At 58.1% G+C, this 26231-nt stretch overlaps 2 protein-coding genes across 3 annotated transcripts; both read left to right on the plus strand.

Moving 5' to 3' along the window:
* Positions 1-2891: 2891 nt before the first annotated feature.
* Positions 2892-13512, plus strand: LOC123378595. 2 transcript variants are annotated; one of them, XM_045032618.1, is made up of 6 exons: positions 2892-3047; positions 4148-4506; positions 6030-6145; positions 7925-8074; positions 10066-10220; positions 12566-13512. In XM_045032618.1, exons 1-6 carry the CDS (start codon positions 3031-3033, stop codon positions 12621-12623), a joined length of 855 nt encoding a protein of 284 aa, XP_044888553.1. In that variant the 5' UTR covers positions 2892-3030; the 3' UTR covers positions 12624-13512. The 2 variants fall into 2 exon arrangements, with proteins under 2 accessions (XP_044888553.1, XP_044888552.1); XM_045032617.1 differs by lacking the exon at positions 12566-13512 and adding an exon at positions 10499-11065.
* LOC123378316 (maestro heat-like repeat family member 5) lies at positions 13113-23131 on the plus strand. Its single transcript, XM_045031910.1, has 13 exons — positions 13113-13138; positions 13391-13517; positions 14590-14780; positions 15202-15339; positions 15499-15616; positions 16149-16292; positions 16679-16855; positions 17571-17726; positions 18811-18933; positions 19322-19424; positions 20210-20284; positions 21125-21278; positions 22479-23131. Exons 1-12 carry the CDS (start codon positions 13113-13115, stop codon positions 21235-21237), a joined length of 1491 nt encoding a protein of 496 aa, XP_044887845.1. The 3' UTR covers positions 21238-21278; positions 22479-23131.
* The last annotated feature ends 3100 nt before the right edge of the window (positions 23132-26231 follow it).

Genomic DNA, 26231 nt, shown 5'->3' on the forward strand with positions numbered 1-26231 from the left:
TCAATCACAAGGAAAGCTTGTCAGGCCCAGAGCTGGCGGGGAGCCCGGGGCTGGAGTATTTAACCTACAGTGACGGCACTCGGAGGAAAGATGCTGAACGAGTGCAAGTTAAACATTGGTAGCTCCGGTTTCAGCCCCACACAGGTCAGTCCATCCCTCCAGGAAAGGGGCACATCTGAATTCCCAGCTGGCTCAGTCTAGCTGCATAAGTTCTTCTTTTACACCCAGTCAGCTCTGAGGCCTGTTTCGCACCCTGTGTTTGAGGAGACCATCATAACCGACTCTCTGCAATAGCAAAAGCAGGAGGCCGTGTTATTTGCTCCTGCCCCAGCACAGACAGACAACGAGGGAAATGGTCTGTGTTGGAGGGTGGAGCTCCCTGCCCTTGGCCAAAGACCAGCACCTCCCTTTGCCTTTTGTCACTCGTGATGCTTTTCTTTCAGCAGCGAGCCCTAGAGCTCAGTTGCTGGAGCGCTGCGTTTTGTCACTGACGCTCGGGGAGCCTCCACCATCACTGGGCTCTTCTACCAGCAAGTCCAACGAAAGGACTGATTTCCTCATGTGACACTCCTGGGCTTGTCTGAGGGGGTGTCCACACTGCACACTGAGCCTGTCTCTGTGTGGCCTGGGCTTGGTGACTTGTGTTGCCAGGCCGGGGTTTGAGCATCCAGACGGCAGTGGAGACTCAGGCCTCAGGCTGTGTCCATCCCACTAGACCCCCACTAAATCGACCCTGGTGCATCGATCGCAGCAAACAGCCTCACAGCTGTGCTGCGCATCCACCCTGCACTGCTCAGCCCCGAGTCAGAAATTCAGCTCCTGTGGGTGTGTCACCCTCCACAGCTGAAGATGCTCCCCGAGTCCCCAGTGATTTCTGTGCCAACTTGTCTCCAGCCTGTTTGGGTCCATACGCTCCCCGCGGGGAGGCTGGGAGTGGTCTAGTGACAAGCTCTGGTTGCTCAGGCCTGTCAGGGAAGGCGAGCTCCGGGGAACATTGAGACTCCAGAGACCCCTCAGTGGAAGCACAGGCGGTGGGTATAATAGGCGGGGAGGCTAAGGCCTCCCCTGGCACAGCCGCTGCCAACCAGGCCCCGGATGCCTGGGTCCTGGTGCCCAGCCTGTGCTCCATCTCTTCCTGTATCTGCTTCCCCACTTCCTCCCAGCCCCATCTGCCCACCACTGCCTGGCCGTGTTCCCCCTCTCCTCCGCTGCACCCCCTCTCTGGGGTCCCCGCTGCTCACTGTGTGCCGCCTCTCCTCCACCCCCTCCCCCGCTGGGTCAGTCCTGGGGCCGATTTATTCAACATCTTCATTAACGATCTGGAGGATGGTGTGGACTGCACCCTCAGCAAGTTCGCAGATGACACTAAGCTGGGGGGAGGGGTAGATACTCTGGAGGCTAGGGATAAAGTCCAGAGTGACCTACACAAATTACAGGATTGGCGCCAAAAAAAAATCTAATGAGGTTCAAGAAGGACAAGTGCAGAGTCCTGCACTTAGGACGGAAGAATCCCAGGCACCGCTACAGGCTGGGGACCAACCGGCTAAGCGGCAGTTCTGTGGAAAGTGTCGTGAGGATTACAGTGGATGCTAACGCTTATCAAGCTTCTCAGTGTGCCCTTGTTGCCAAGAAGGCTAACGGCATATTGGGCTGCATTAGCAGGAGCATTGCCAGCAGATCGAGGGAGGTGATTTTTCCCCTCTATTCAACACTGATGAGGCCAAATCTGGAGTATTGTGTCTGTTTTGGGCCCCCCCCCCCGTACAGAAACGATGTGGAAAAATTGGAGACAGTCCAGCAGAGGTCAAGGAAAATGATCAGGGGGCTGGGGCAGATGATGTATGAGGAGAGGCTGAGGGAACTGGGCTTATTTAGTTTACAGAAGAGAAGTGTGAGGCGGGATTTGATAGCAGCCTTCAACTACCTGAGGGAGGCGTCCAAAGAGAATGGAGCTAGGCTGTTCTCAGTGGTGGCAGATGACAGAACAAGGAGCAATGGTCTCAAGCTGCAGTAGGGGAGGTCTAGGTTGGATATTAGGAAACACTATTTCACTAGGAGGGTGTGAAGCACTGGAATGGGTTACCTAGGGAGGTGGTGGAATCTCCATCCTTAGAGGTTTTTAAGGCCCAGCTTGACAAAGCCCTGGCTGGGATGATTTTTGGTCCTGCCATGAGCAGGGGGTTGGACTGGATGACCTCCTGAGATCCCGTCTATCAGTCCTTTGTCCATCCCCTCAGTAGGCACCAACTTCCCCTCTGGCCAGTGGTGCTCAACTCCGCTCCGCCCCAGGCCCCTCCCCCCTCCACCTCTTCCCCAAAGCACCGCCCCACCTTTTCCCTGGTCTGCCCCGCCACACCCCCAAATCAACCCCTTCCTCTAAACCCCTGCCCCCTCTCTTCCTAACCCTGTTCCACCCTCGCCCCACTTCTATCCCACCCCTTCCCACAACCCCCACCCCGCCTCTTCCCCATCTCCTCCTCCAAGTATGCCATGTCCCCCTCCGCCCCGACCCTCCTGGAGCATCCTGAATTCCATGAAAGAGCTGTTTTGTGGTGGGCAGGAAGTGCTGGGAGGGAGCGGGAGGAGTTGCTCACTGGGGCCACTTGCATGCGAGATGCACTGCAGGCAGGGCAGAGCTTGGCTGTCACTGGGTGCTAAGCACCCACTAATTTTTCCTTGTGGGTGCTTCACGCCCAGAGCACCCGTGCAATTGGAGTCTATAATCCTCCTTCCCAAAATCAAAATTCATAGAGATTTCTGGTGAGTCTATCAGTGTTGTTAATGTTACAAACTTTTCTGTGTGTGTGTCTCTCTGGGTGAGTGTCCAGGGCTGTTTATGGTTAAATTTATTGTGATGTCACATATCCCAACAGCAAAGAATGTTCTGCTTCAGCATTCTTGCCCTGCCTTCAGTCTGCCAACTGGCTTGGTTGACAACGGCTGGTGACCCAAGGAGCTGCTGATAGACGCGTACTAGCCATCTCTCAACAACTTCTTGAATCAGCTATTTCCACAGGTGTTCGAAAGAAGATGAGTTTTTACAGAAGGTAATTCCCAGATTCTTTTCCTGCTCCTTAGATCGCACGTGACAGGTTGGTGCCTCCTTCTCCTAGCCCAGGGGTGGCCAACCTGTGGCTCCGGAGCCGCATGTGGCTCTTCAGAGGTTACTATGCAGCTCCTTGCATAGGCGCTGACTCCCAGGCTGTAGCTACAGATGCTAACTTTCCAATATGCTGTGGGGTGCTCACTGCTCAACCCCCTGCTCTGCCCCAGCTCCTGCCACCACCCCACCCCTTCCCCCAAGGCCCCTGCCCCTTCCCCCGAGCCTGCCATGCCCTCGATCCTCCCCCCTCCCCACCACAGCCTCCTGCTCACTGCGAAACAGCTGATTGCAGCGGGCGGGAGGAGTGGGGAGGGAGGGGGAGGCGCTGATTGGGGGGGGCTGCCAGTGGGAGGGAGATGCTGGGGGCTGGGGCGGTAGCGGATGGGGGACTGCTGACATATTACTGTGGCTCTTTGGCAATGTTCATTGGTAAATTCTGGCTCCTTCTCAGGGTCAGGTCGGCCACCCACGTCCTAGGGACTGGTGGGGGCCAGGGTTGCAACAGTCAGGTCTCAACGTTCCGTTTTGATTTGAACATCGGAATCTTTCAGCTCCCTCCTGCGCCAGCCTTTCACCTTCTCTGGAGGCAGATTTCCACTGTTTTCTCTTGCAGCAGACGAGTGGGGGTGAATTTCCAGGGTATCACCTAAAGGGAAGATAACAAAACTGGTGTAGAATTTAGACTGATATCTCCATAAATAGTATTTCCTCTGGAGTTGCCCCAATGCACTCCTTGCCTTCCCGTTGTGAATAGAAACCTTTTGTCTCATGTAATGATTGTCTAATGTAGGTGTATTGTTCATTCCCTCTGGGGCACTGGCTACTGTCTGAACACAGGATACTGGGCTAGATGGACCTTTGGTTGGACCCAGGATGGGCAGTCTTGGGTTGCTTATGTTCTCGGTTGTATGAACCAGTCCTGGCTATTAGAGGAGCAGATGGCTTCAAAAGACCGGTCTCCTGGACCTGTGAATCCTGGGCAAACTAATTCCCTTCCTTTAGAGAATGACAGAAAAACCCATTTCCTCCTTCTTTCTATTCCAGGCTTCGTTCCTTTTTCCAAAGACTCGCCTCTAGGGAGCACAGAGAGATCCATGTGCACAAAGTGCTTGTCCAACCTGTAGCAATGGGGGCATGCTCTGACTTTAGCCAGCAAGAACAGGCCTTGCCAGAGAAGCCCCAGAGAAGGAAATGTTCATGGTCCATCCTGTCAGGCATGAAAAGACTCTGTGTCTGTAGCCAATCTGACACCTCGATGGCAGACAGGGATGAGGAGAGAACAATTTCCTCACAAAGAAGGTGGAGGCACTTGTCCCGGAAGAAGATAGCAGCTGAGAACCAGGTGGAGTCAGAGGAGGTGAAGCTGCAGGAGGATACAGAGAAAGTTGAACTGGATCCTACAGGTGAGGATTCAATCCACGTGGTTAGCGAGGAGCATGTGAGGAATACTCACACCAGTCACCCTACAAGCCTTACACATCAGGGCCTTCTCACGGGACAGCGATGGGTACCAGGGCCGGCTCTGGCTTTTTTGCCACCCAAGCAAAAAAAAAAAAAAAAATTGTGCAGGGGCCGAAGTGGCGATGGGGTGTGGGGGACAAACCTGCCAGCCAGCGGAAACAGCAAAGGGGGGAAACCAACCTGCCAGCCAGCCGGCCGGAGCATCAAAGGGGGGGGGTCGGGAAACCTGCCGTCCGGTCGGAGCAACAAGGGGGGGGCGCAAAACAAACCGGCCGGCCGGAGCAGCGAAGTGGGGGGGGCGGGAAACCAACCTGCCGGCCATAGCAGCAAAGGAGGGGGCAGCAGGAAACCTACCAGCCAGTCGGAGCAGCGGGGGGGGGGGAGGGGGGGCGTGAAACAAACCGCCCACCCGGCCGGAGCACCGAAGGGAAGAAAAAATAAAAAACCAAAAAGAAAAAAAAATCCCTGCGGGGCGAGGGGAGCGCGGGTGCAGGGGGACTCCGAGCCCTGCAGCCCCCGGGCAGCGGAGTGCACACTCCAGCTAGCGCGGGGGGTGGAGACAAGGGGGGCGGCCAGGGCTTCCTTAGGCGGGGTGCTCGCGCCGCCTGCTGGGAGGGCTCCACGCCACTCCGGTGGGCGGGCTGCCGTGCCGGGCTGGCTGCAGCCCTGGCACCGCTCCCAGCAGCTCCCCTCCTCCGCGCTGCCGCCCCCTACAGGGCCGCCGGAGCAGCAAACCAAAAAGAAAAAAACCTGCCGAGGCGGCGGAAGCAGCAAAGCCCCCCCCCCCCCAAATGGGATTGGGCGGAAGCCGCCCCTTGGAATCTGCCGCCCCAAGCACCAGCTTGCTCGGCTGGTGCCTGGAGCCGGCCCTGATGGGTACCTCAGACTCTGGAATCCATTTAGTGCCAGATCCTCTTGGCGAGGGTGGCCAAGGTCCATCGCTGAGGTGGGGAGAGCTGTGTGTGTCAGGTCACCCCCCTCTGGGGGTCTGGCACTGTGGGGTGAGGAGTACTAACATTGCTCCGGCTGTAAGGAGAACAGAGAGGCTGGACGTTGTAGGAAATCATTTCTTTCCTCCTGGATCGGGTCCGTTTCATCAGTAAAATGCTCCAGAGGTCTCAGCAGGTCCCAGCTGGGAACCGTAGCAGAGCTGAGCCATTACTTCTTGGGGGGTTAAAGGCAAATGAGGCCTGTTGCCCATCACTGACAGGAAAGGTGTGCAAGGGGAGGGGACAAGTAGAAAACACCATGGAAAAGAAAAAGGCCCCCAGGTCCGAGGAAGCCTCGTGTGGTAAAAGCCCCCAGCGAAGAGCCATGAGATCGGAGTTCTCTGCTTAGCTGCCAACAACCTTCAGTCTGACCCTGGGCAAGTGGCTTCAGGGCTCTGGGCCCGACTTCCATCCTCTGTAAACCAGGGATACTACATGGAAAAGGGAAATGTTACGAATGTTTCTTTCTGCTCCAGGGACGAAGAAGGAGGCGTCGGAGTCGCAGGGGAAGTGGGAAAAAGGGAGCCCAGAAGAGCAGGAAGAAGAGCGCACTCCCACCCCCTCATTACCAAGCAGCGCCCATATGACCATGGTAATGACGCTTTGTGACTGTGCTATTGGAAAGCCTCCCCTGCTGTGTGTATTAATATCTCCCGGAGCTGGGATCTCTGACAGGAGACCTACCTGCCCCTGGCTCAGGGAGCTGAAAGGAAACACTCTTCAAGTGTGATCGACTCCAGCCAGTCTTTACGAGTTTCTCTGGGTTGCTTGAACGAGGCCCAGGTTGACAAAGGGGTTCAGGCACCTCAGGAAGTTCAGAGGTGCTTGGTGGGATTCGCAGAAGTGCCTGACTCAGGTGCCTGATTCTGATGCAGTCTCCATGGGACACAGGCACTGCTGAAAATCCTACCAGGCCCCTCCCTGCACTTGTAGGGGTAACCCACACACCTGCTGGGGGTGGTGTTCTGGCCCGTCTAGGGGCACCAGGACCACTTAGAGACAGAGATCAAAGGAGTCTGCTCTAGAGCCTTAGCTAACAGCCGGTTGGGTTTTAGCTCCTGCGGGAGAGGCTCCTGCACTAAGCTCCCGAGGTCCCAGGTTGGATCCCCTGTGCCAGGAGTATCTATGCGAGTGTGTCGCTCTGGTGTGCTCTACTGCATCCTCAGCTGCTGGCGTCCAGGACAGATGGGGCTAATCCAGCCGCGCAGGCCAGCTGCAGTAACACTCAGGAGGTGCCTGAGACACCAGGGCAAAGGCCTCCAGCACCCCAGGCCCTGGGTTTAGGTGACCCTGGAACCAGCCCCCCTGCAGTAACATTGTGCCCAGTGAGTTCTGACCCATGGGGGGCTGGCCCCAGAGACCCACAGTTTGGGATTCTCCTCAGCCAGGCAGACTTGCTCCTTCAGTCGAAGCTACTTTCTGTCCTGCCGGCGACTCCTGCCTGTTTTGTGGCAGCACCACACGCTGCAGGGTGGGGAAGGAAGAGGCATTTCCGTTTGGGCCCTGTTCTCAGTCCTTTCCTCGCAGACACTGTGGGCTGCTAGAGTTGCTGAGCCAATCTGCTCCGGCGCTCGGGGTGGGATGGGACACGGGGCAGGTTCTGCAGTGACCCCTCGGCTGCACTCAACAAGCAACTTGACTGGGCTTTGCAGGCCAATGAGGCTTTCTCAGCAAAAGCTGGGCTTCCTGGGGGGAGGGGCTAGAGGGAGGAAATGGGGTGCCCTTGGGGTCCCAGCACCGGCTGAGAGGCTCCCATCTCTGCTCAGGCAGAGGGGGAGGGGCAGGGGCGGCTCTAGAAAATAGGCTGCCCCAAGCAGCGCGGTGTGCTGCGCCGCCCTTCCTCGGTCCCGCGGCGGGTCCCCTCTTCCCGCGGCTCCGGTTGAGCTCCCGCGGCAGGTCCACCGGAGCCCCGGGACGAGCGGACCTCCCGCGGGCACGGCTGCGGACGGTTCGCGGGTCCGGCGGCTCCGCTTGAGCTGCCGCAGTCATGCCTGCGGGAGGTCCAGCCGAGCCGCGGGACGAGCGCCCCCTCCGCAGTCATGCCTGCGGCAGGTCCGCTCGTCCGCGGCTCCGGTGGACCTCCCGCAGGCATGACTGCGGCAGGTCCACCGGCCCAGCCTGCCGCCCCCTAGATTTGGCCGCCCTAGGCAACAGCTTGGTTTGCTGGTGCCTAGAGCCGCCCCTGGGGAGGGGGAAGCGTATGAAAGACCGAGGAAACCTCGGCACCTGTTGAGGTTTGTCAAGAAAAGGGCTCAGCCGGAGTCTCCACGCTCACTGGGCGCTGCCAGCCTCCCGCCGGGACAGACTGTTCCAGGGCAGCTGAGCAATGGAAATACTCAGTCCCGACAGGCTCTGTCCCTCTTCATTGCAGACCCCCGGGGAGCAGCTTCCCTCAGCCCAGCTCCAAGCTGTGCTGATGAGAGCCGTGAAGGGTCTGACGACACCCACCCTGGAGCAATTTCAAGCCGCCGAGGAAGAGCTGAGGACCATCGTATCTCTACATGGAGACAAGATGGAGAGAGTAAGAGACTCCCGCCGTGGGGCAGGGGGATGCTGCGCAGAGAGGGGGAGGGGAGAATTTCCTCTCCTAGGAAACCGTTCCTGGGACACACGGGCATGGTGCTGTGAGGGTTGGCTGAGCCCCTTTCCCTTCATCGCTTGGCCGCGGGGATCCGCGGCGTCTGGTGTTTGACGTGTTCTCTGCCCGCTGGAGCTCTGACACGTCCCTGAGGACAGCCCAGCCCCACTGAAGGCGAGTGATAGCCCCGGCCCTGGCAGCGCAGCACTTACCTAGTCGGCCCATGGGCCTCCACACTGGTTTCCTCAGACATGCTGCGGGGCCTTGTTTTTCCAGCTGAGGGATCAGGAGGAATTTGGCTTTGCACTTTTCTCTCTGTCTCTCCCAAGCTCTGATCCTGCTGCCCATCCCCACAGGATCTGAGTGCCTCCCCCGTGAGTTAGACTGGCCTAGGGAGGTATCTGGCAGACTTCATTTCGACATCCCCTGGGTAGGAGGCTCTCAGAGTCATTATTCCCCTTGTTAATGAAGCTCCATCGCCCTCCTGGGGGGTAGGAATTCAACCCGTTTGACACCTGGGGAAACTGAAGCCCAGAGAGCTCCTTGATTTGCCCAAGCCTGCGCAGGTGGGGTTATCCAGAAAGGAATCAGGGTTCACGTTCCCTACAGTCCTTTAAACGTTGCCTTCAATCGCTCGGCCTGGAAATAGGTGACATTCCTGCCCTTCCCCAGATACCGCCTGCCCATGGCTCCCAAGTGCAGACTGATTCCCTTCCTGGGCTTTGGCTTTCCTGGAAACTCGGAGACTCATAAACGAACAGAATCCTCAGCCTGAGCTTCCTCCCCAAACCTGCCTGTTCCTGGGGTTTCCTGCAGGTCGTCCCTGTCTCTGGCCGAGTTCCCTGTTTCCAGCAGGTCCCAGCGGGAAGTTAACAAATGGCCCCCAATCAGCAGATTGATTTGTGCAGGGCTCTAACTCCTGCTAGCAGAACAGGGCACCAGAATCCAGCCACCCGGGTTGTAGCTCCTGCTCCTTGTTCGAGAGAGGAAAGAGCAATGACCAATTCCTCATGGAAGAGCCCTAGGGGGCGGCTTGTCCCTTTCGGGTCTGTCCACCTTGTGCTGCAAACTCTGCAGCAGGAGCCGGAAAGCCTGGCCCTATGGACGTGGGCTCCCAGGGCTGGCACTGTGGGGCCAAACGGCAACGCAGCCTCTTCTGGGCTTGGGCTGGAACTGGAGCTCTGAAGCCTGGGGAGGAGGGGGCTCCAGAGCCTGGGCTCCAGCCCAAGTCTCCAGGTCTGCACTGCTGTTCCCAGTGCCATAGCCTGAGCCCGAGGTTAGAGACCCGGCTTTGAGATTGGTTACGGCAGGTTTTAAAATCCCGCAGTGTAGAGGTTCTCCTTAGGGCTGGGGCCTGGAGCTGGCTAGCCCCGTCCAACTAGCCCTGCCTGCCATCTCTGGGATGGGCTCTGGGGTACCTCAGTGGAACCAGCTGGGTCTGGAGCAGCGCTTCTCTACCTGGGACATCCTCAGGGCCAAACAGGTGGTATTGGACGTGCCCCACACAACACATATGGGGCCCACAATGGAAACTGGGTTGAGAAGCACGGGCCTGGAGGAACTGATTGTGCTAGAGAGATCAGCAGGAAGTTGCAGAGATGGAGGAAAGGCTCCTGCAGGGAAGCCCTTGAGAGCAGGGCTGAGAGCAGTTTGCTAAGGCAGGGAAGGCCCTGGGACAGCAGGGGAGTTTGGGCTGTGCCCACGGTAAGGTTTGGGGGAAGGCTTTTGTGTGTGTTTCTGAGCTTTAAGATACTAAACCAGACCTCAGGAAGGCTGGGCTTCCTGGACTTGTCAAAGCCTCTTTCTTGACATTATGGAGGAGCCGAGATGGGCAACCGAGGTGAGAGGCGGCTTGCAGGGCTGCCAGGAGGGGTTATCTGGGAGGTTGCCACTCATGGATAAATCCATCCCTCAACTTTCTGGCATTCTTCCAGGTTGGAGACGTCGTGGGACGTATCTTAACCTGGCTGGATAACGTCTGTGATCCCAGAGCCAGAAAAGCAGCGCTGAGGGCCACGGCCTTGCTGGCTCGTCCCCACCCCCAGGACGTGGTTCTGAGCTGTGTGGCGCACACGCTGTCCTCGGACAGGTAGGGAGCTGCTCTGTTATCACCTCAGGCCATTATTTCTCTTCCTGCTCCTACTGACAGGCCACAGTCCGGGAAGGGTCCCTCGGGCTCACACAGTTGGAGGGAGTTTCCTGCTCTGCAGAGAGCTGTCCATGCTCACTAAGAGGAGATGCCCAGGCCCAGCCACTGAGGAGCCAACCCTCCTCCTGCATTCCCCAGGATGGAGACGTGCCAGTTTTCTGGAGAATTCCAGCACTGTCCTGATTTCTATGGGTCACCCCACCTCCTCTCCCATCCAGTACAGGGCCAATAAATGACTTTGGGGCTCACTCCACATCCCTGGCTCATGAGGTCTGGCTGCTCCCTATTGTGTGAGAGAAGGCAGAGATGGAAAAGGCCCATGAGGTCCATCTGTCCATCCCCTGGGGACCAGTGCAGGATTGTTACCTGCAGTCAGATCCCTAGTTATTCCATGGCTGAGGAAGTGGTGAAAAAACACACTCATCCTTATGGAGCTGCACAGCAGAGGTAAATCTCTTAAGACAGAAAGTTCAAGACCTAATTGTTGCAAAATAAATAAATGATCCACACGTGACCATAGCGTAAATGCAGTGCAGCCTGCCTGAGTCTGCAGACAGCTGGCAATAACAGCTCTGAGAGGGGTGAGTGCCTCTTTTCATCTCAATACGTTGTGAACTCTGAGTCCTGCTGGTTATTGCCGATCACTTTGCAGAGCCATCCAGCTGAGGTGTTTATAACACAGTCCCCATGTGCCCAGTGATGAGCTGCCAAACTATTAACAACCAGTTCCCTCCTCCCCCCCCCCGGGGGGGGTCGTGCCCCATCCAACCCCTCATGTTCCTTGACACCCCCCCCAGGACCTCTGACCCATCCCCCCCTTCCCTGTCCCCTGACTGCCCCTTGCCACCCACCCAACCCCACCTCTCATTCTCGATGGCCCCCCAGGACCCCTACCCCATCCAACCACCCCTTCTCTCTGTCCCTGAGTGCCCCCACCACCTCATCCAACCCTGCTCTTTCCTGACTGCTCCACGGGACCTTTGCCCCCATTCATTCACCCTGTTCCCTGCCCTCTGACCGCCCTGACCCTTATCCAACCCCCCCCCCCGCCCCCTTACCACACTGCCTGGAGCCGGACCGGGTCCACTCCGCCAGGACCACAACCGGCGCCGCGGGGCCCGACTCCCCGGGCCGGCACCGGGGCCGAGCCGCTCGGCCGGAACCGCGGGGCCCGACTCCCCGGGCCGGCACCGGGGCTGGAGCCGCTCGGCTGGAACCGCGGGGCCCGACTCTCCAGGCCGGGTCTGGCTGGAGCCGGTCGGCCGGCAGCGGGGCCCGACTCCCCGGGCCGGCACCGGGGCCAGAGCCGCTCGGCCAGAACCGCGGGACCCGACGCCCCGGGCTGGCACCGGGGCCGGAGCCACTCGCCCGGCAGCGGGGCCGGACCCGTGGGGCCCGACTCCCCGGGCTGGCACCGGAGCCGGAGCTGCTCGGCTGGAGCCGCGGGACCCGACTCCCCGGGCAGGGCCGGGGCCGAGCCACTTGGCCGGAACCGCGGGGCCCGACTCCCCGGGCCGGGCCGGGGCCGAGCCGCTCGGCTGGAGCCGCAGGACCCGACTCTCTGGGCCGGGTCGGGCTGGATCCGCTCGGCCGGCAGCGGGGCCGGAGCCGTGGGGCCCGACTCCCCGGGCCGGCACCGGAGCCGGTGCTATGGGTCCCGAGCTGGGTCGTGTCGGAGCCGCTCAGCCGGGACCAGACCAGGCTGAGGAGCTTGGCTGGGGCCAGGGGGAGCCGCTCAAAGTGGAGCTGGACTGGGCCACACGTGCCGTCCGCCCCACCCGGCTTACCTGCCGCTGCTTGTTTCAGGCTTCCTGCATGAACATCTGATTGGCGGGAAGCAGGGGAGGGGGAGGAGAAGGAGGGCAGAGCGTTCAGGGGAGAGGGGGAGGTGAGCTGGGGCCGGGGCCGGGTGGACAGCTGCCCGAGCTTTGTTAAATTTAAAAACTTTTTAGAACCTGGTTGTCCTGGAACAACCGGTTTTAAAAAGGCTTCTAAATTTAACAACTGGTTCGTGCGAACCGCTGCGAACCGGCTGGAGCTCACCACTGCATGTGCCTAGGGGCCGTGAAACCCAGCTGGACCCTCGCCAGAGGTCAAAACTCCATCTTTCCTCAGCATCCTCTGCAATGCAGTTCTGCACTGACCATAGACAAATCTGTGTCACATGGGAGAGAGAATTGAAGAGCAGCATGAAAGACACTGAATTTCTTACCCAGTTCAGTTACCAGAGGAATACAGTGTTGGTTTTCATATTGATTTGAATGTTTGATTTGTAAACCTTTCAGATTTGAATTCCTTGAAGCAGCCCCAGTGCTTTCCAGGGTCTGTGCTCAGAAGCTATAGAAACTCTGCAGCGTTGGCACAGAATTTCAGTCAAGCTTCCTGAAGACCTTAAATCCAGGCCATTTGCTCTTGTTCTCAGTGTCCCCAGGGCTTGACCACCATGTCCGACCTTCCTCACCAAACTTGGAAGTCAAATGACTGGAAGCCTTTTGGATCTGTCTGCAGTCTTCCTCGGCAGATGCCTGGGGTGACCAGGAGCGGTTAGATCAGCAACAATGGAGAGAAGAGAGGAGGGGGATTTCAGTACTAGTTTCCTTCCAGCTCTGTCACACTGGGCAGTACAATCTCCCTTTCCAAGCTCCTGAATCCTCTCCTATCAGGGCATGTTCTGAGTCAGTGTCTGACCCTGTCCACCACACTGCAGTAGGATTCAGCTGCTAAGAGACACTTGGCCAAATGCTGGGTCTCAGTTACACCCCCAAATAGCCAGAGTAACTCCAGTGAGGTCAGGCAAGTTCCTCGGGACTGACCCTAGCGTAACAGAGCAGAATGTTGCACAGTCTGGTGGTCACACGGTGGTGGTCACTCGTGGTCAGATCATGGTCACTGTCCTGGAAACAGCGGTGCTAGCTTCAGGAACAATAACCCATTAGGGGAAAGGAATAAATACAATCTTCTCTGACGGGACATGCCCTGCCTCAGCTTCCCTGCACCAATCGGTGTCTCCTCTCAGAGACACCTTTCCTGCCCGCTTTCCAAGCCTCTCCCTGGGGAGGGCAAGAGGTGGCCAAGCAGGGAAGGTCTGACTTCTCTTTCTGAATCTGCAGATGTGCCATTGAGCTGTGGAAGGCCTTGGGGGAAGAACCACGGCTCCCCAGGGAGGTGCTGCAGCAGCTGCTGGACAAGCTCCAGCAGAGACGCCGGGAGGAGAAGAGTGGCAATGTGTCCCTGGCTGTAAGTGAGATTTGAGATGTCACTTTGAGAACCCGCCACCGCAGGGAGGATGGTGCATCTGTGTGTGTGGGGGAGCTTCACCCCTTCTTAGCTTCAGGCCACGGCTCCACTACACAATGAAGCCGACCTGCGTAACCTCGGCATACAGCCGCCACAGCAATTCCACCCCTTGTGTGTGTCTGCACTTTGCTGCTTGTGTCGGCAGTGCACGTCCTCACCAGAAGCGCTCGTCTCGATTGTACGATCAGGGTGGGGCATTGTGGGAAGGCTCCTGAAAGCCAGTTGACGTACGCGACGTTGTGTCTACACTGACACTGTATCGACCTAACTGCATCCACCTGGACTCTCTGCCACTTGTGGAGGTGGAGTTATGACTTTGGCACCAAGGGGCAGTTCTGTCGATGGGAAGGAAATTCCATCGTCAGGGTGATGCTGGGTGAGGGGGCCTTGCGTTGACATAACTCTGTAATGCAGACCAGGCCTTGGTGTGTCCTGGCCACCTCCTAGCAAACCAAAGAGGTGTAAATAAAGCTTCGCCCAGGAAAAGTTACCGATCTGAAGCGGTTTATCTGCTGGTACCCTGGCTCTGTTTGCTGCTGCTCTAGGTGGCCCTTTAGTGAGCAGGTGCAGTTCGGGTGTCTCTTGGAAGTATCCAGGTTTTTGGCTCTCTAAATTGTGACTAGAAATCTTCCCAGCACGGGATCATGAGATGTCCGGTACTTTTGACTGGGCCAGAAACACTGGGGCTATGAGAACAGATCTCCTCAGGATGGTTTCAGCCCGTCCAGTCATGGCTGGAAACCCAAAGCACAGAGTCTGCACCTTTAAGCGAAATAATGGGGAATAACGTCATCCAGACTCTTCTGACCGTTCCGTAGGGCTCCATCCTGCTTCCGTTCCAGGAATGGGGGAAGGTTCAGGACCCTCCAAATGTCTCCTCCCCTCTCAGGAGCCAATCCTCTTTTGTAATAGGCTGGGGAGGAAATGAGACCCGAGAAAAGGACAATAGCGAGTGGCAATGGGGGCAGGTGGCAGATTGGGCTAGTGGAGTGAAAGTCTTTCCCCCCTCCAGGCAATGAGGACCATTTACGAGGTCCTTTTCCTATGGGGATACCGAGAAGCCATCCTGGAAATGTATCCCCAGATGCTCATCCTCTGCGTCAGGCAAGTGCAGTATGTGATGGATCTGCACTTGCCAGGGACCTACATGGCCAGCATGACATCCAGCCCCAAGGAGGGATCCAGCTGCCTCAACCCCCTAAGGTAATGACTGAAAGGAAAAGGAAGAACAGATTTGTTCTGCTGCTAAACACATGTGGGCTGTTCATGGCCATCATTTGTTCGGGTGCTATAGTTAGCCCAGGCTCGCTTACACCAACTAAGGATCTGGCCCCACATGCCCGCTTGAGTCCTGTTACCTGCCACAGTAAAGAATCAAGTATTCAACCGCATTGAGTGATGACACCAACCATCTTCAGAAGCTACAGTGTCACTAACTGGTTACAAACTCAATGAAACTGCAGTGTCGACAGGGCCCATTGGGCAGGGAAGCACCATGATATCACACTGGATCTATCCTCGGGGAGGCTAGCTCCTGCTGTCCATGCTGTGTGCCAGGGCGTGTGCAGCTTTGCCATGCTCGGGGCTGATCTCTTTACCTGACACTGGTATTTTTTGTCTTTAGCACGTCGGTGGAGGCTGTGAAGACTCTTTTTTCCATGCCCGGATACTGGAAGGAATTTGCCAGCATCCAATTTCATCAGGGTTGGGACATGATAGCCTCACGATATTACTATTCGCAAGGTGTTGGCCTGATTGCAAGGTAGGAGCCCAAAGGTTCCTCTTCAGTGGGTCTCTCTTGGGAATGGGATTTCCGTGTGAAATGTTCCTCTGTTCCAGGCTGCCATCTCAGCCCAGCAACTAGAGAGGAACTCTCTCTCCCCCTTGATAACCACAAGGGACTTTCTGCTCCATGTTCCAGAGCCATGATCGAGTTTGAGAACCCTCAGCTCCCTGCCATTTTCAGAGAGGCCATCACCACTGTTCAAAGGGAGAAGGAGGAGGAGCAGAGAAATATCGCCATGACTTTCTGCACTGAGGTGAGATTCTTTACTTGACAGGCACAAGTGGGCTTTCTGGAAAGCAGCTGAGGCCAGTAAGCTGTGGGCACATTGTCAGCAGCTCAGCAGCCTTCCAGCCAGCTAGCTCCTCTCCGCACATGGATGGTGGTGGGGCACGGCACAGAGAGGGAGGGAGAGACAGGGTGAGATCGCTCCTGGCTGGATGTGCCTAGGTGGGATCATGTGACAAGAGGAGATGTTTCTCCGGTGCCCCAAGGCCATGCTTCTCTCCTCACCTTTTCCTGGGGTTCTGCTTTTCTTCTGCCCCAGGGGTCGCTCCATGGCACTCAGTGGGGCCTGGAGATTTCCCTTTCCCTGGGGGTTTATTTGTGACTTGTGCATTAGTCTAAGTTCTGGGAATGAACCAACTGAAAGAGCAGCACCTGGCTCCCTACACAGCGGAGACGTTGTATGGGAGTAAGTGGCCTTTTGGTAAAGATGAGTGTCCAGGGAACAGACCCCACAGGAAGACCTCTGCTCCTCAACCCGATGTTGATTTGGCTCTTTCCAGTTTCTCCAGAGTCCTTCCATTGAGACAATAATGACAAAATCAGAGCTCCAGGCGCAGCTCATGGAATGGACCCAAGATAAAAATCCCATTGTACGTCAGCTCAGTCTGCGAGGCCTTGGCAGTATTGTGCTCCAGCCAGAAAAGGTGAGAGGCGTGGATTGCCCGGGGGACCGAGGAAGCCGATGTCTATCGAATCGCTCAGCAATGAGAGCGAGATCCCCACCCAAGCCTTGTTGTTTAACGCACAGCACTCGAATGTTGGAGGTGCTTTACTGAGCAAATCAAGGCACGACGTGGTCCCTGCTCCCGTGAGCTGACCCCTGATTGCAGATGTGATGCAATGGGGGAGGCGGGTGAGCAAAGACAAAGGTTACAGTGAGCAGCTGGCAGAGAGTGACAGGAGAATGACTTTGTGCCCCGTTGGGCGGCTGTGCCAGCCGTGGTGTCTCATAGGTGGGAGTGGGATGGGCCAGCATATGCCCCAGGCTGTCATCCAGGATAGTAATGAGCTGCCTTCTCCATTGCTGCAGGTGCAATCGTTACGGGCCCAGCTGCCAGCAATCATGGACATGTTCTGTGACACGGATAGAGGGCGTGTCATGGGGGCCATGCATCAAGCTGGACACATCATCTACCTCCTGAATGGGGAGGGGCTTGGCTCCATCTCCCAGGACATTGCAGTCAGCCTTCGCCCCTTCATTGATGACGTAAGGCTGGGAAACACAGGGGAACCCCATTCCCCCCCCTCCGCCTGTCTCTGGTGCCCTTGTCTCGCTCTCCCCATCCCCTTGTCTCCCACCCCTCAGCCCTGCCATGGAGCAGCCAAGGGATGCCCCTGCCATGGGCGGGGAATCTCCTGCTCAGCCACCTCCGCAAACCTCAGCCTCAGTGCCGTGCTCCCAGCCCCTGCTGCCGCCTGGCCTGGGGGAGAGGGGCCTGGCTCTGGGCAGACGACCAGCTGTCTGGAGAACACCGGCCCCCAAAGAGGTGGAGATTCCCAGCAGGAAAGAGGTGGGTCGGGAATGGCCTGGCTCTCAGGGGCACCGAGGAGCAAAAGAACTGCTGTGTTCTGTAGCAGCACCTCCCTGAAAGGCTCCAGCAGCTGCTCCTGCCCTTCCCCAGACCGGTCTCCAGCAGCCTTCCCTCCCTCTCCCCTCATCTTCTAGGGGTCTAGGATTCTGTGCTCTCCAGACAAACATTGCGTCTAGGACACCATGGGGCTGCACGGCCCTGCACAGCGTCTCAGGCCCTGTTCTGCACAAGATGTCTATGGCGCTGGCCTGGTGGCCTCACAGCTCCCGCGACCCAAGTCAGTTATCACAGGGGATCCAGAGCAGCGTGCAGATTATGACTCTGTCGCATTATGCTCTGATCCTGCCTGGCTTTAACCGGGCTTCCCCACTCCCTGTGTGTCATTGCCAGGAGAGGGACAGTGTGCGCTCCGCTGCCATTTTACTGCTTGGCAACGTGGTGAGCAGCGTGAAGGACCCAGACAAACCCATCGTGCAGCAGGAAATGATCCACTGCTTGCTCCCGCTCCTGCTGCACCTTGAAGACCGGGATGAGAGTGTGACACTGGTAAGTGCCACGGTCATTATTTCCTGAAGAGCAAAGAGCCAGAATCCCCTGGGGCCCCCACTCCATTAATGGCCAGAGCCCCTTGCCCAAGCAGAGTCTTCTCCTCCCTGCTTCACTCCATGCTGGAGCCCAGTGCCGCATCCATTCTCACAGCACAATTGGGAAGAAAAGCCTTCTTCTGGGAAAGAGCCCTGACCCTCTCCTGCAAAGACAGGCCTCAGGCCTTTGGGCTGCTGCATCCAAAGGTTCACAACAAGAGGCAGCAAGAGAAAAGGAAGCACAGATCTGTAAGTGCCCCTTCAGTTCAGGGAGCTGATATCTGCCCCCAGCCTTCTGGAAAGTGGGTGCAGCTGCCCTGACTTCTTCCCTGGAGCTCCTGAGAGACCTTCTCCAGGTCCCAGCTTCCCAGAATTCACCGGACGTTGCCCTCTTTCGTTGGGCCAGCTGGGATGTGGAGGGAAGCCTGATCTGGGGCCCCTTTGGCCCGACTCTTTGGGATCCCCAAGCTGACTCACGCTCTCATGCAGTCTCTTTGCGCCTAAGGACTGAGCTGTGGAGATCTCTTATGAATCTTTCCAGGGCCGTCCATAGAGGGGCGCAGGGCCTGGGACAACACCCCCTACTCTGTCCTAAGCCCCAGCCCCACTCCATCCCTTCCCCCAAGTGCCACCCCACCTCTTCTCACCCCTGCTCCGCCCTCTGCCCCATCCCTATTCCTCCCCTCCCCCCAAACCCCCACTCCCTCATTTCCCGAACGATGCTGGGAGCTGGCGAGGTGGGGCATAGCATAGTGGGACCGGGAGTCCTGCTCCTGGCCCCTGCATGGCCCACGTCCTGCGTCCCCCTGAAGTGCGGGGCCCCCCAAAGCGCAGGGCCCTGGTCAACCACTCCAAACCATCCAAAGACAGGACGGCTCTGGCTCACTCCAGCCAATTCCCTCTCCTGAGCACACTCCTGTGTACAACAAATGACAGGAATCTCCACTAGCAGGAAAAGCAGGAGAACAAGGGACGGGGAAGGTTCCATGTCCCCCAGACTGTCCCTCTCTCAGTGAGAATCCTCTTGGTCTCACCTTCTCTTGCAGCGATGCAAACTGACGCTCTTCCGCTGCGCAGTGTTTCTCAGGTGGGCTCATTTGAAGACGCTGTTCCGCAGCATGGCCTGGGATGGCTCCACACAGCTCCTGAAGTGTGCCTGGAAGTGCTTGGTAGGTCAATTCCCTTTGCCTTGAGAGTGGTGAATGGGGACTTGAGGGAGACCTTTTTAACCCCACACCTTGAGTATCCATCTGCTTCCGTCGGGTGGCAGGACTCTATTCCAGGCTCTCTGTTGGTTCATTTCTGCAGGAGTTACAATCCCTTCACATTTTTGAAAATTTTCTCCTCAACTGTCAGACCTGCAAACGTTTGTCTTTGAAAATGAAAGCTGAGGTTCTGGAGAACACAATAGTAACTCCAGAGAGGTGCTGCTGTGGCGCATGGGCTCATACTGGCTGTTGCCATGACCTGGCTCTATGCTTTGGCTTCCCTGGACTAGTCGCTGTGGGGAGAACATGTCATTTGTATATTGTGCGTTTCTTCCTCCTTTCTTCCTAGATGCAGAACAACAAGAGCCATATCCCCAAATTCCTGTTCCAGGCCTTAGAGTACCTGGAAAGCTCACAGACAACAATCAGACATTCTGCAGCCCTGTTCATTGGTAAGCAGAGCAACTTCACTCGAGCTTTCTTGAACTGCTTCCTTCAAAGCCCTTTTCTAGACTGCTGCTCTGTTCCCGCCAACAGCACCAGAATCCTGAAAGTAAGTGTGTGGGGGGGGGGGGAGGGGTGCGCCTAAGAGGGCCCTGCACCCAGTGAGGATCCCTTCCCTGGCTAGAGGCGTCTTTTTAATTTTTACTCACCTAGCGGCGCTCTGGGTCTTCGGCGGCACTTCGGCAGTGGGTCCTTCAGTGCCGCCGAAGACCTGGAGCGAGTGAAGGACCCACCGCCGAAGTGCTGCCAAAGACCCAGAGCGCCACCCGGTGAGTACACGCCCCACGTGTTTTTTTATATATGTGGTGGTTGTTGTTGTTTTTTTGTCATCCTTGCCGGGGCCCCGTCGAAACTGTTTGAATTGGGCCCCGCACTGCCTAAAGCCGGCCCTCTGTGTGTGTGTGGGGGGGGGGGGGGTGATAGAGAGAGAGAAAAAATTAACATGTCTTCCAAGATGAAGGGAGCAACTTAGCTCTATTGACCGCACCAACTTCCCCTGCCCACAACAACTCTTTGGCTGCGCCTAGGGGAAACCAGCATGATGTGAATTCAATCTCCTTTGGAAATCAGTCTCTCAGTGACTTCTAGGCTTCTGATGCTTTATCTAATGTGCTTTGGGAACAGGTGTAAGGAATGTATTTAATTTCCCAAGGGCTGTCTTGGGAGAATGGCTGCATCTTTCGCAGTTTTCAGCAAAGGATTTGAAAAGTAATGAGATTCATTGTCTGTCTAGGAAATACTATCCACCATTACTGTGACTTGTTGTCTGAAACAGTGACTGAAGATGGCATCTCCCGCCTGTATGAAGGTAAGGAAATACCTCTGTGTGTTTGTGCCTCTGTGGGAAGTACAGGGGTGCAGCACAGGGCCTGAACACAGGTTGGAATGTGTCCCTCTCTGTCTAAGGACAGTGTTTAAGGAAGAAGGATGGTCACGCGAGCTTTCATCGAGGTGCCACAATATGTGTACGGGAGCAGGGGAATTCCATCCCTAGCTCCTAGAATAGACGTAGCCTTAGAGCTCTGTGGGGAGACTGTCTTCCTAGAGGTCAGAACGTCTCTAAAGGAAGGCCTGACAGAATTGAAAAGGGCTGTTGTTATTATTAAGGACGATGATGAGGATGACAATTACCCTCTGTAGGGAAAGATTCATCACTTGCCCTCCCTGTAATGGAGAGATTTCAGGCCAGGCAACCACTCAGAACTTGGTTATCAACTCACAGGAACTCCCCTGAGTGCACATTGGAAACATCTTTCCCTGTGACCTCTTAAGGAATGAAGGCACAGGGCCACACAGGATTTCAGTAGACATTAGGAGTCTAAATCTCTCTGCAGATCTGTGCGTAAACGTTGGATCATTTAACACCTCTGCTGCTGTCACTTTTCTGTTCCATCCCAAGCAGAGTTGCTCCCACCTGCCTGTGTTTTAGCGTGTGGACGTGCGTATGCTGGGGGAGGGGGAAGTTACACATGGAATGGGGTCTCCTCTCTGTCCAGGGCTATTTTGGGAGTAGCAGAGTTGCTGTTTCTTGCCCGCAGACTCTTGGGTAGCTAATAGCATGTGGCAATGGCCATCTGAAGGGGAGGTTTCCTAGGCACCAGTCACATCAGCACCATGGGGCTTTCAACCCGTTTCCTCTTTGTTTCAGCTTTCCAGGAAGTGCCTTTTACATATGACAGGACCACAGGGCACATCCTCAATAGATATTACAAATGGCTGCAGAAGCTTGGAAATCTCGTCTCGGGTTCCGCATTCGACTAGGGAACCGGGACCGACACAGAAGATCTCTTTGTCCTGCTATGGTACGTACAACAGCGTCTTTGGAACAGGGACTGAACAACGAGGTGGATACTGGCAGATGACAGACAATTGTGTAGGTCAGTGAGGCGTAGAGAAGATTTTGAAGAAGTTGAAAGGGATCTAATAAAGCCATGTGACTGGGCAGCACAATGGCAGATGAAAACCAGAGCTGACAAAGTCAGGGCCATACGCATGGAAAGCAGTGAGGTGAACAACTCCTACATATCGCTGGTGTCGGACACCAGAGCATGGATGGTTGGGCCCAGTGGCTGGAGCCGGGGTGGTGGGGCCTAGTGGAGGTCGAGCCAAGGGTTGGAGCCGGAGTGAGGAGCAGCTAGGGGCAGGGCCAGGGTGGGATTAACGATTCGCAGCCAACAGGAGCTGTAGGGGGCGGAGCCTACAGGCAAGAGCAGCTCATAGACTGTCACTAGCAGGGTTGGAAGGGACCTCAGGAGGTCATCTAGTCCAACCCCCTCCTCAACACAGGACCGATCCCCAACTAAATCCCCAAATGGCCCCCTCTGGGGTTGAACTCTCAACCCTGGGTTTATCAGGCCAATGCTCAAACCACTGAGCTATCTCCCAGGACAGAGGTTCCCGGCGTGGTGCTCATTGCGGCGTTGCGGCTGCGGGGGCGGGGAGGAACGGCAGCGCGTGGAGCCGCCTCGCCCCACCCCAGCCAGGCAGAGCCGGCCCGGCTGGAACGCAGCACACAGGGGCTTTAGTGGCTGTACCACGGGGCCCCCCTTAGCCCTACTCCTTTCATGAGTGCATCACTGCCCCACTTCTGCCCCAGCCCCACACACGGTTACAGGGCAGAACCCTGTAGCTGAGCTCTGAAATCTCTCTCACTGTAATGAAGTTACTGCAGAGTCAGGACAACCCCACCTTTGGGCTCCATGTCTGACATCTCACCCCACTGCACAGAGGCCTACATTCACAGAGCTTCTCGCATGTGATTCCTTCACTCATCAGAGCCAGGCGGAGAGAGGAGAAAGTCTCCCAGACTCCCTTTATCCATTGCCAGCCCACAGGGTAGCGGAGGTTCTGGGAGGTTGGGTGCTCTCTTTACGCAATGCCAGTTCTCAGGGAAGTTACAAAGGAGCACTAGCAAAGTGCAGTGGTTTTGTGCTGTGGAAAACTACCCTGCTTGAAGGTTTTGTTCTTCTGAATTGTGTTCCTGCCCTTTCTCCCTCTTACAGATATCTAGAGGCTAACAGGAGCCAACCGAGCCCACCACTGATCACATCTCTTGGGAGACGCCAAAGCAGCTGTTGCATGGGAAGGAGGAGAGAGAAGAGGCAGAGCAGGATGTGCCGGGGTGCACCAGTCACACATCACCTCACAGTCTAGGCGGCGGAAGCCAAGCCCCTCCCCAGCCCTGCCGGACATGCTACAACTGGAGCACCAGTGTGAAAGGGAGCAGCTCAGCTCGGTCTAGGCAGATGCCGAAAATGGAGGATGCACATTGTAGGCTCCAGTCCAGAAGCAGCTGAAGCCCCTGACTGCAGAGCCCCGAGGTGCCGAGACCCAACCCCATCCCCGGGTGCCTGCAGACGTGCAAGGGAGCTTGGAGTCTCTGGGAGATTCCCACGCCGGGAGCCCAGAGACCCCCAGCCCATGGCCTAGAGACATCTCGTAGGAAGTAACCTGGGAGAACTAGCCATCGCCATGCTGAGTGACGTCAGATGTTCTGGCTGGATCCCCACTGACTCAAGGCCGAACACATGGGCCATGGACAAGGCCCTGGGCTAGGACCCGGGGAAGAGTAACAAGGGTCCGGGTCCCCCTACCCCGGCCACCATCCATCCTTGGGTGGCAGCCCAACTCCCCAATGTGCCACTAGACTGCACAGCCCCAAGAGTAGGGGCGGCCATCTTGTCTCTGAACTCTCAGCCAAACAGCCCTGCACTGAAGGGCAGCGATATTGACTCTGCCCGTTGGGCCACACAGCACTGAGGGAGAGAGCAGCCATATTGTCTGGAGCCATCGGCCACACAGGCGTGAGAGACAGGATAGCAGCACGGACTCTGGTCTCTGGGCCCCACAGCCCCGACGGAGAGGGTGGCCGCACGGACTCTGGTCTCTGGGCAACACAGACCCGCCGGAGAGGGTGGCCGCACGGACTCTGGTCGTTGGGTCACACGGCCCCGACGGAGAAGGCGGCTGTACGGACTCTGGTCGTTGGGTCACACGGCCCCGACGGAGAGGGTGGCCGCACGGACTCTGGTCTCTGGGCCCCACAGACCCGCCGGAGAGGGTGGCCGCACGGACTCTGGTCTCTGGGCCACACAGCCCCGCCGGAGAGGGCGGCCGCACGGACTCTGGTCTCTGGGCCCCACAGACCCGCCGGAGAGGGTGGCCGCACGGACTCTGGTCTCTGGGCCCCATAGCCCCGTCGGAGAGGGCGGCCGCACGGACTCTGATCGTTGGGCCCCACAGCCCCGACGGAGAGGGCGGCCGCACGGACTCTGGTCATTGGGTCACACGGCCCCGACGGAGAGGGCGGCCGCACGGACTCTGGTCGTTGGGCCACACAACCCCGACGGAGAGGGCGGCCGCACGGACTCTGGTCTCTGGGCCCCACAGCCCCGACGGAGAGGGCGGCCGCACGGACTCTGGTCGTTGGGTCACACGGCCCCGACGGAGAGGGTGGCCGCACGGACTCTGGTCGTTGGGCCACACAACCCCGACGGAGAGGGCGGCCGCACGGACTCTGGTCTCTGGGCCACACAGCCCCGATGGAGAGGGCGGCCGCACGGTCTCTGGTCGTTGGGCCTCACAGCCCCGACGGAGAGGGCGGCCGCATGGACTCTGGTCGTTGGGCCACACAGCCCCGACGGAGAGGGCGGCCACACGGACTCTGGTCTCTGGGCCCCATAGCCCCGTCGGAGAGGGCGGCCGCACGGACTCTGATCGTTGGGCCCCACAGCCCCGACGGAGAGGGCGGCCGCACGGACTCTGGTCGTTGGGTCACACGGCCCCGACGGAGAGGGTGGCCGCACGGACTCTGGTCGTTGGGCCCCACAGCCCCGACGGAGAGGGCGGCCGCACGGACTCTGGTCTCTGGGCCCCACAGCCCAGACGGAGAGGGCGGCCGCACGGACACTGATCTTTGGGCCCCACAGCCCCGACGGAGAAGGCGGCCGCACGGACTCTGGTCGTTGGGTCACACGGCCCCGACGGAGAGGGCGGCCGCACGGACTCTGGTCGTTGGGTCACACGGCCCCGACGGAGAGGGTGGCCGCACGGACTCTGGTCGTTGGGCCCCACAGCCCCGACGGAGAGGGCGGCCGCACGGACTCTGGTCGTTGGGCCCCACAGCCCCGACGGAGAGGGCGGCCGCACGGACTCTGGTCTCTGGGCCCCACAGCCCAGACGGAGAGGGCGGCCGCACGGACACTGATCTTTGGGCCCCACAGCCCCGACGGAGAAGGCGGCCGCACGGACTCTGGTCGTTGGGTCACACGGCCCCGACGGAGAGGGTGGCCGCACGGACTCTGGTCGTTGGGCCACACAACCCCGACGGAGAGGGCGGCCGCACGGTCTCTGGTCGTTGGGCCACACAGCCCCGACGGAGAGGGCGGCCGCATGGACTCTGGTCGTTGGGCCACACAGCCCCGACGGAGAGGGCGGCTGCACGGACTCTGGTCTCTGGGCCACACAGCCCCGACGGAGAGGGCGGCCGCACGGACTCTGGTCGTTGGGCCCCACAGCCCCGACGGAGAGGGCGGCTGCACGGACTCTGGTCTCTGGGCCCCACAGCCCCGACGGAGAGGGCGGCTGCACGGACTCTGGTCTCTGGGCCACACAGCCCCGACGGAGAGGGCGGCCGCACGGACTCTGGTCGTTGGGCCCCACAGCCCCGACGGAGAGGGCGGCCGCACGGACTCTGGTCGTTGGGCCCCACAGCCCCGACGGAGAGGGCGGCCGCACGGACTCTGGTCGTTGGGCCCCACAGCCCCGACGGAGAGGGCGGCCGCACGGACTCTGGTCGTTGGGCCCCACAGCCCCGACGGAGAGGGCGGCCGCACGGACTCTGGTCTCTGGGCCCCACAGCCCCGCCGGAGAGGGCGGCCGCACGGACTCTGGTCTCTGGGCCACACAGACCCGCCAGAGAGGGCGGCCGCACGGACTCTGGTCGTTGGGTCCCACAGCCCCGACGGAGAGGGCGGCTGTACGGACTCTGGTCGTTGGGTCACACGGCCCTGAGGGGGAGGGCAGCTGTTTTGACTGTGGCCATTAGGCCAAACCACACTGAGGCTAAGGGCAGTTATTTGGTTCCAGCCAAGGGACCTCGCCCCTTCACCCCAAGGCATCCCTCGTCTGTCACCAGGAGACTGACCCCATGACATAAGACTTTCGGGGTCAAGATGCAAACGTGAGCAGAAGCAAGGAGTGGCATGTGACCCCTCTAAGAGCTCCTCCCACTCCTCTACCAATCTGGGGGTGTTTTATCTCCATCGATCTGCCTCAGGAATGGATCTGAGCAATGGGGGAAAGTTCTGGGGCAGAGTGACCCATTCGGAAGTGGGTCATGTAACCCCTCGAAGAACTCACCCCAGTTGGGGTGAGCCTCATCCCCTTAGGAGCAACCAGAGAGGGGATTTCACCAGATAGGTGAAAGTGCCATGGTGGGGTGACCTGCCCGTAAGAGGGGCCCATCACCCCTCCATGAAATCCCCCCACCGTCCTCTGCTAATTGATCAGGGTTTCACACTCACCCCTTAGGCCATCCCAGAAGGGAAACGTACCAATCAGAATAGGTAGTGCCCGAAGGCCTAGGCCAGAAGCCGCTGATCTCCGGAGCTCCATGTTTGCGTGGCTGGCAGCATCGTCCTGGAAGTTGCAACCCAACACTGCGCGGAAGAGGCCGACTCGTTCCAAGGATGTGTTTTGAGGAAATCATGGCCTCGACCTTCGGGCTATATCTGTTCTGATTGGTACATGTTTCC

Source organism: Mauremys mutica, chromosome 10 (assembly GCF_020497125.1).
Source record: "Mauremys mutica isolate MM-2020 ecotype Southern chromosome 10, ASM2049712v1, whole genome shotgun sequence".
Taxonomy (NCBI): Eukaryota; Metazoa; Chordata; order Testudines; family Geoemydidae; genus Mauremys; species Mauremys mutica.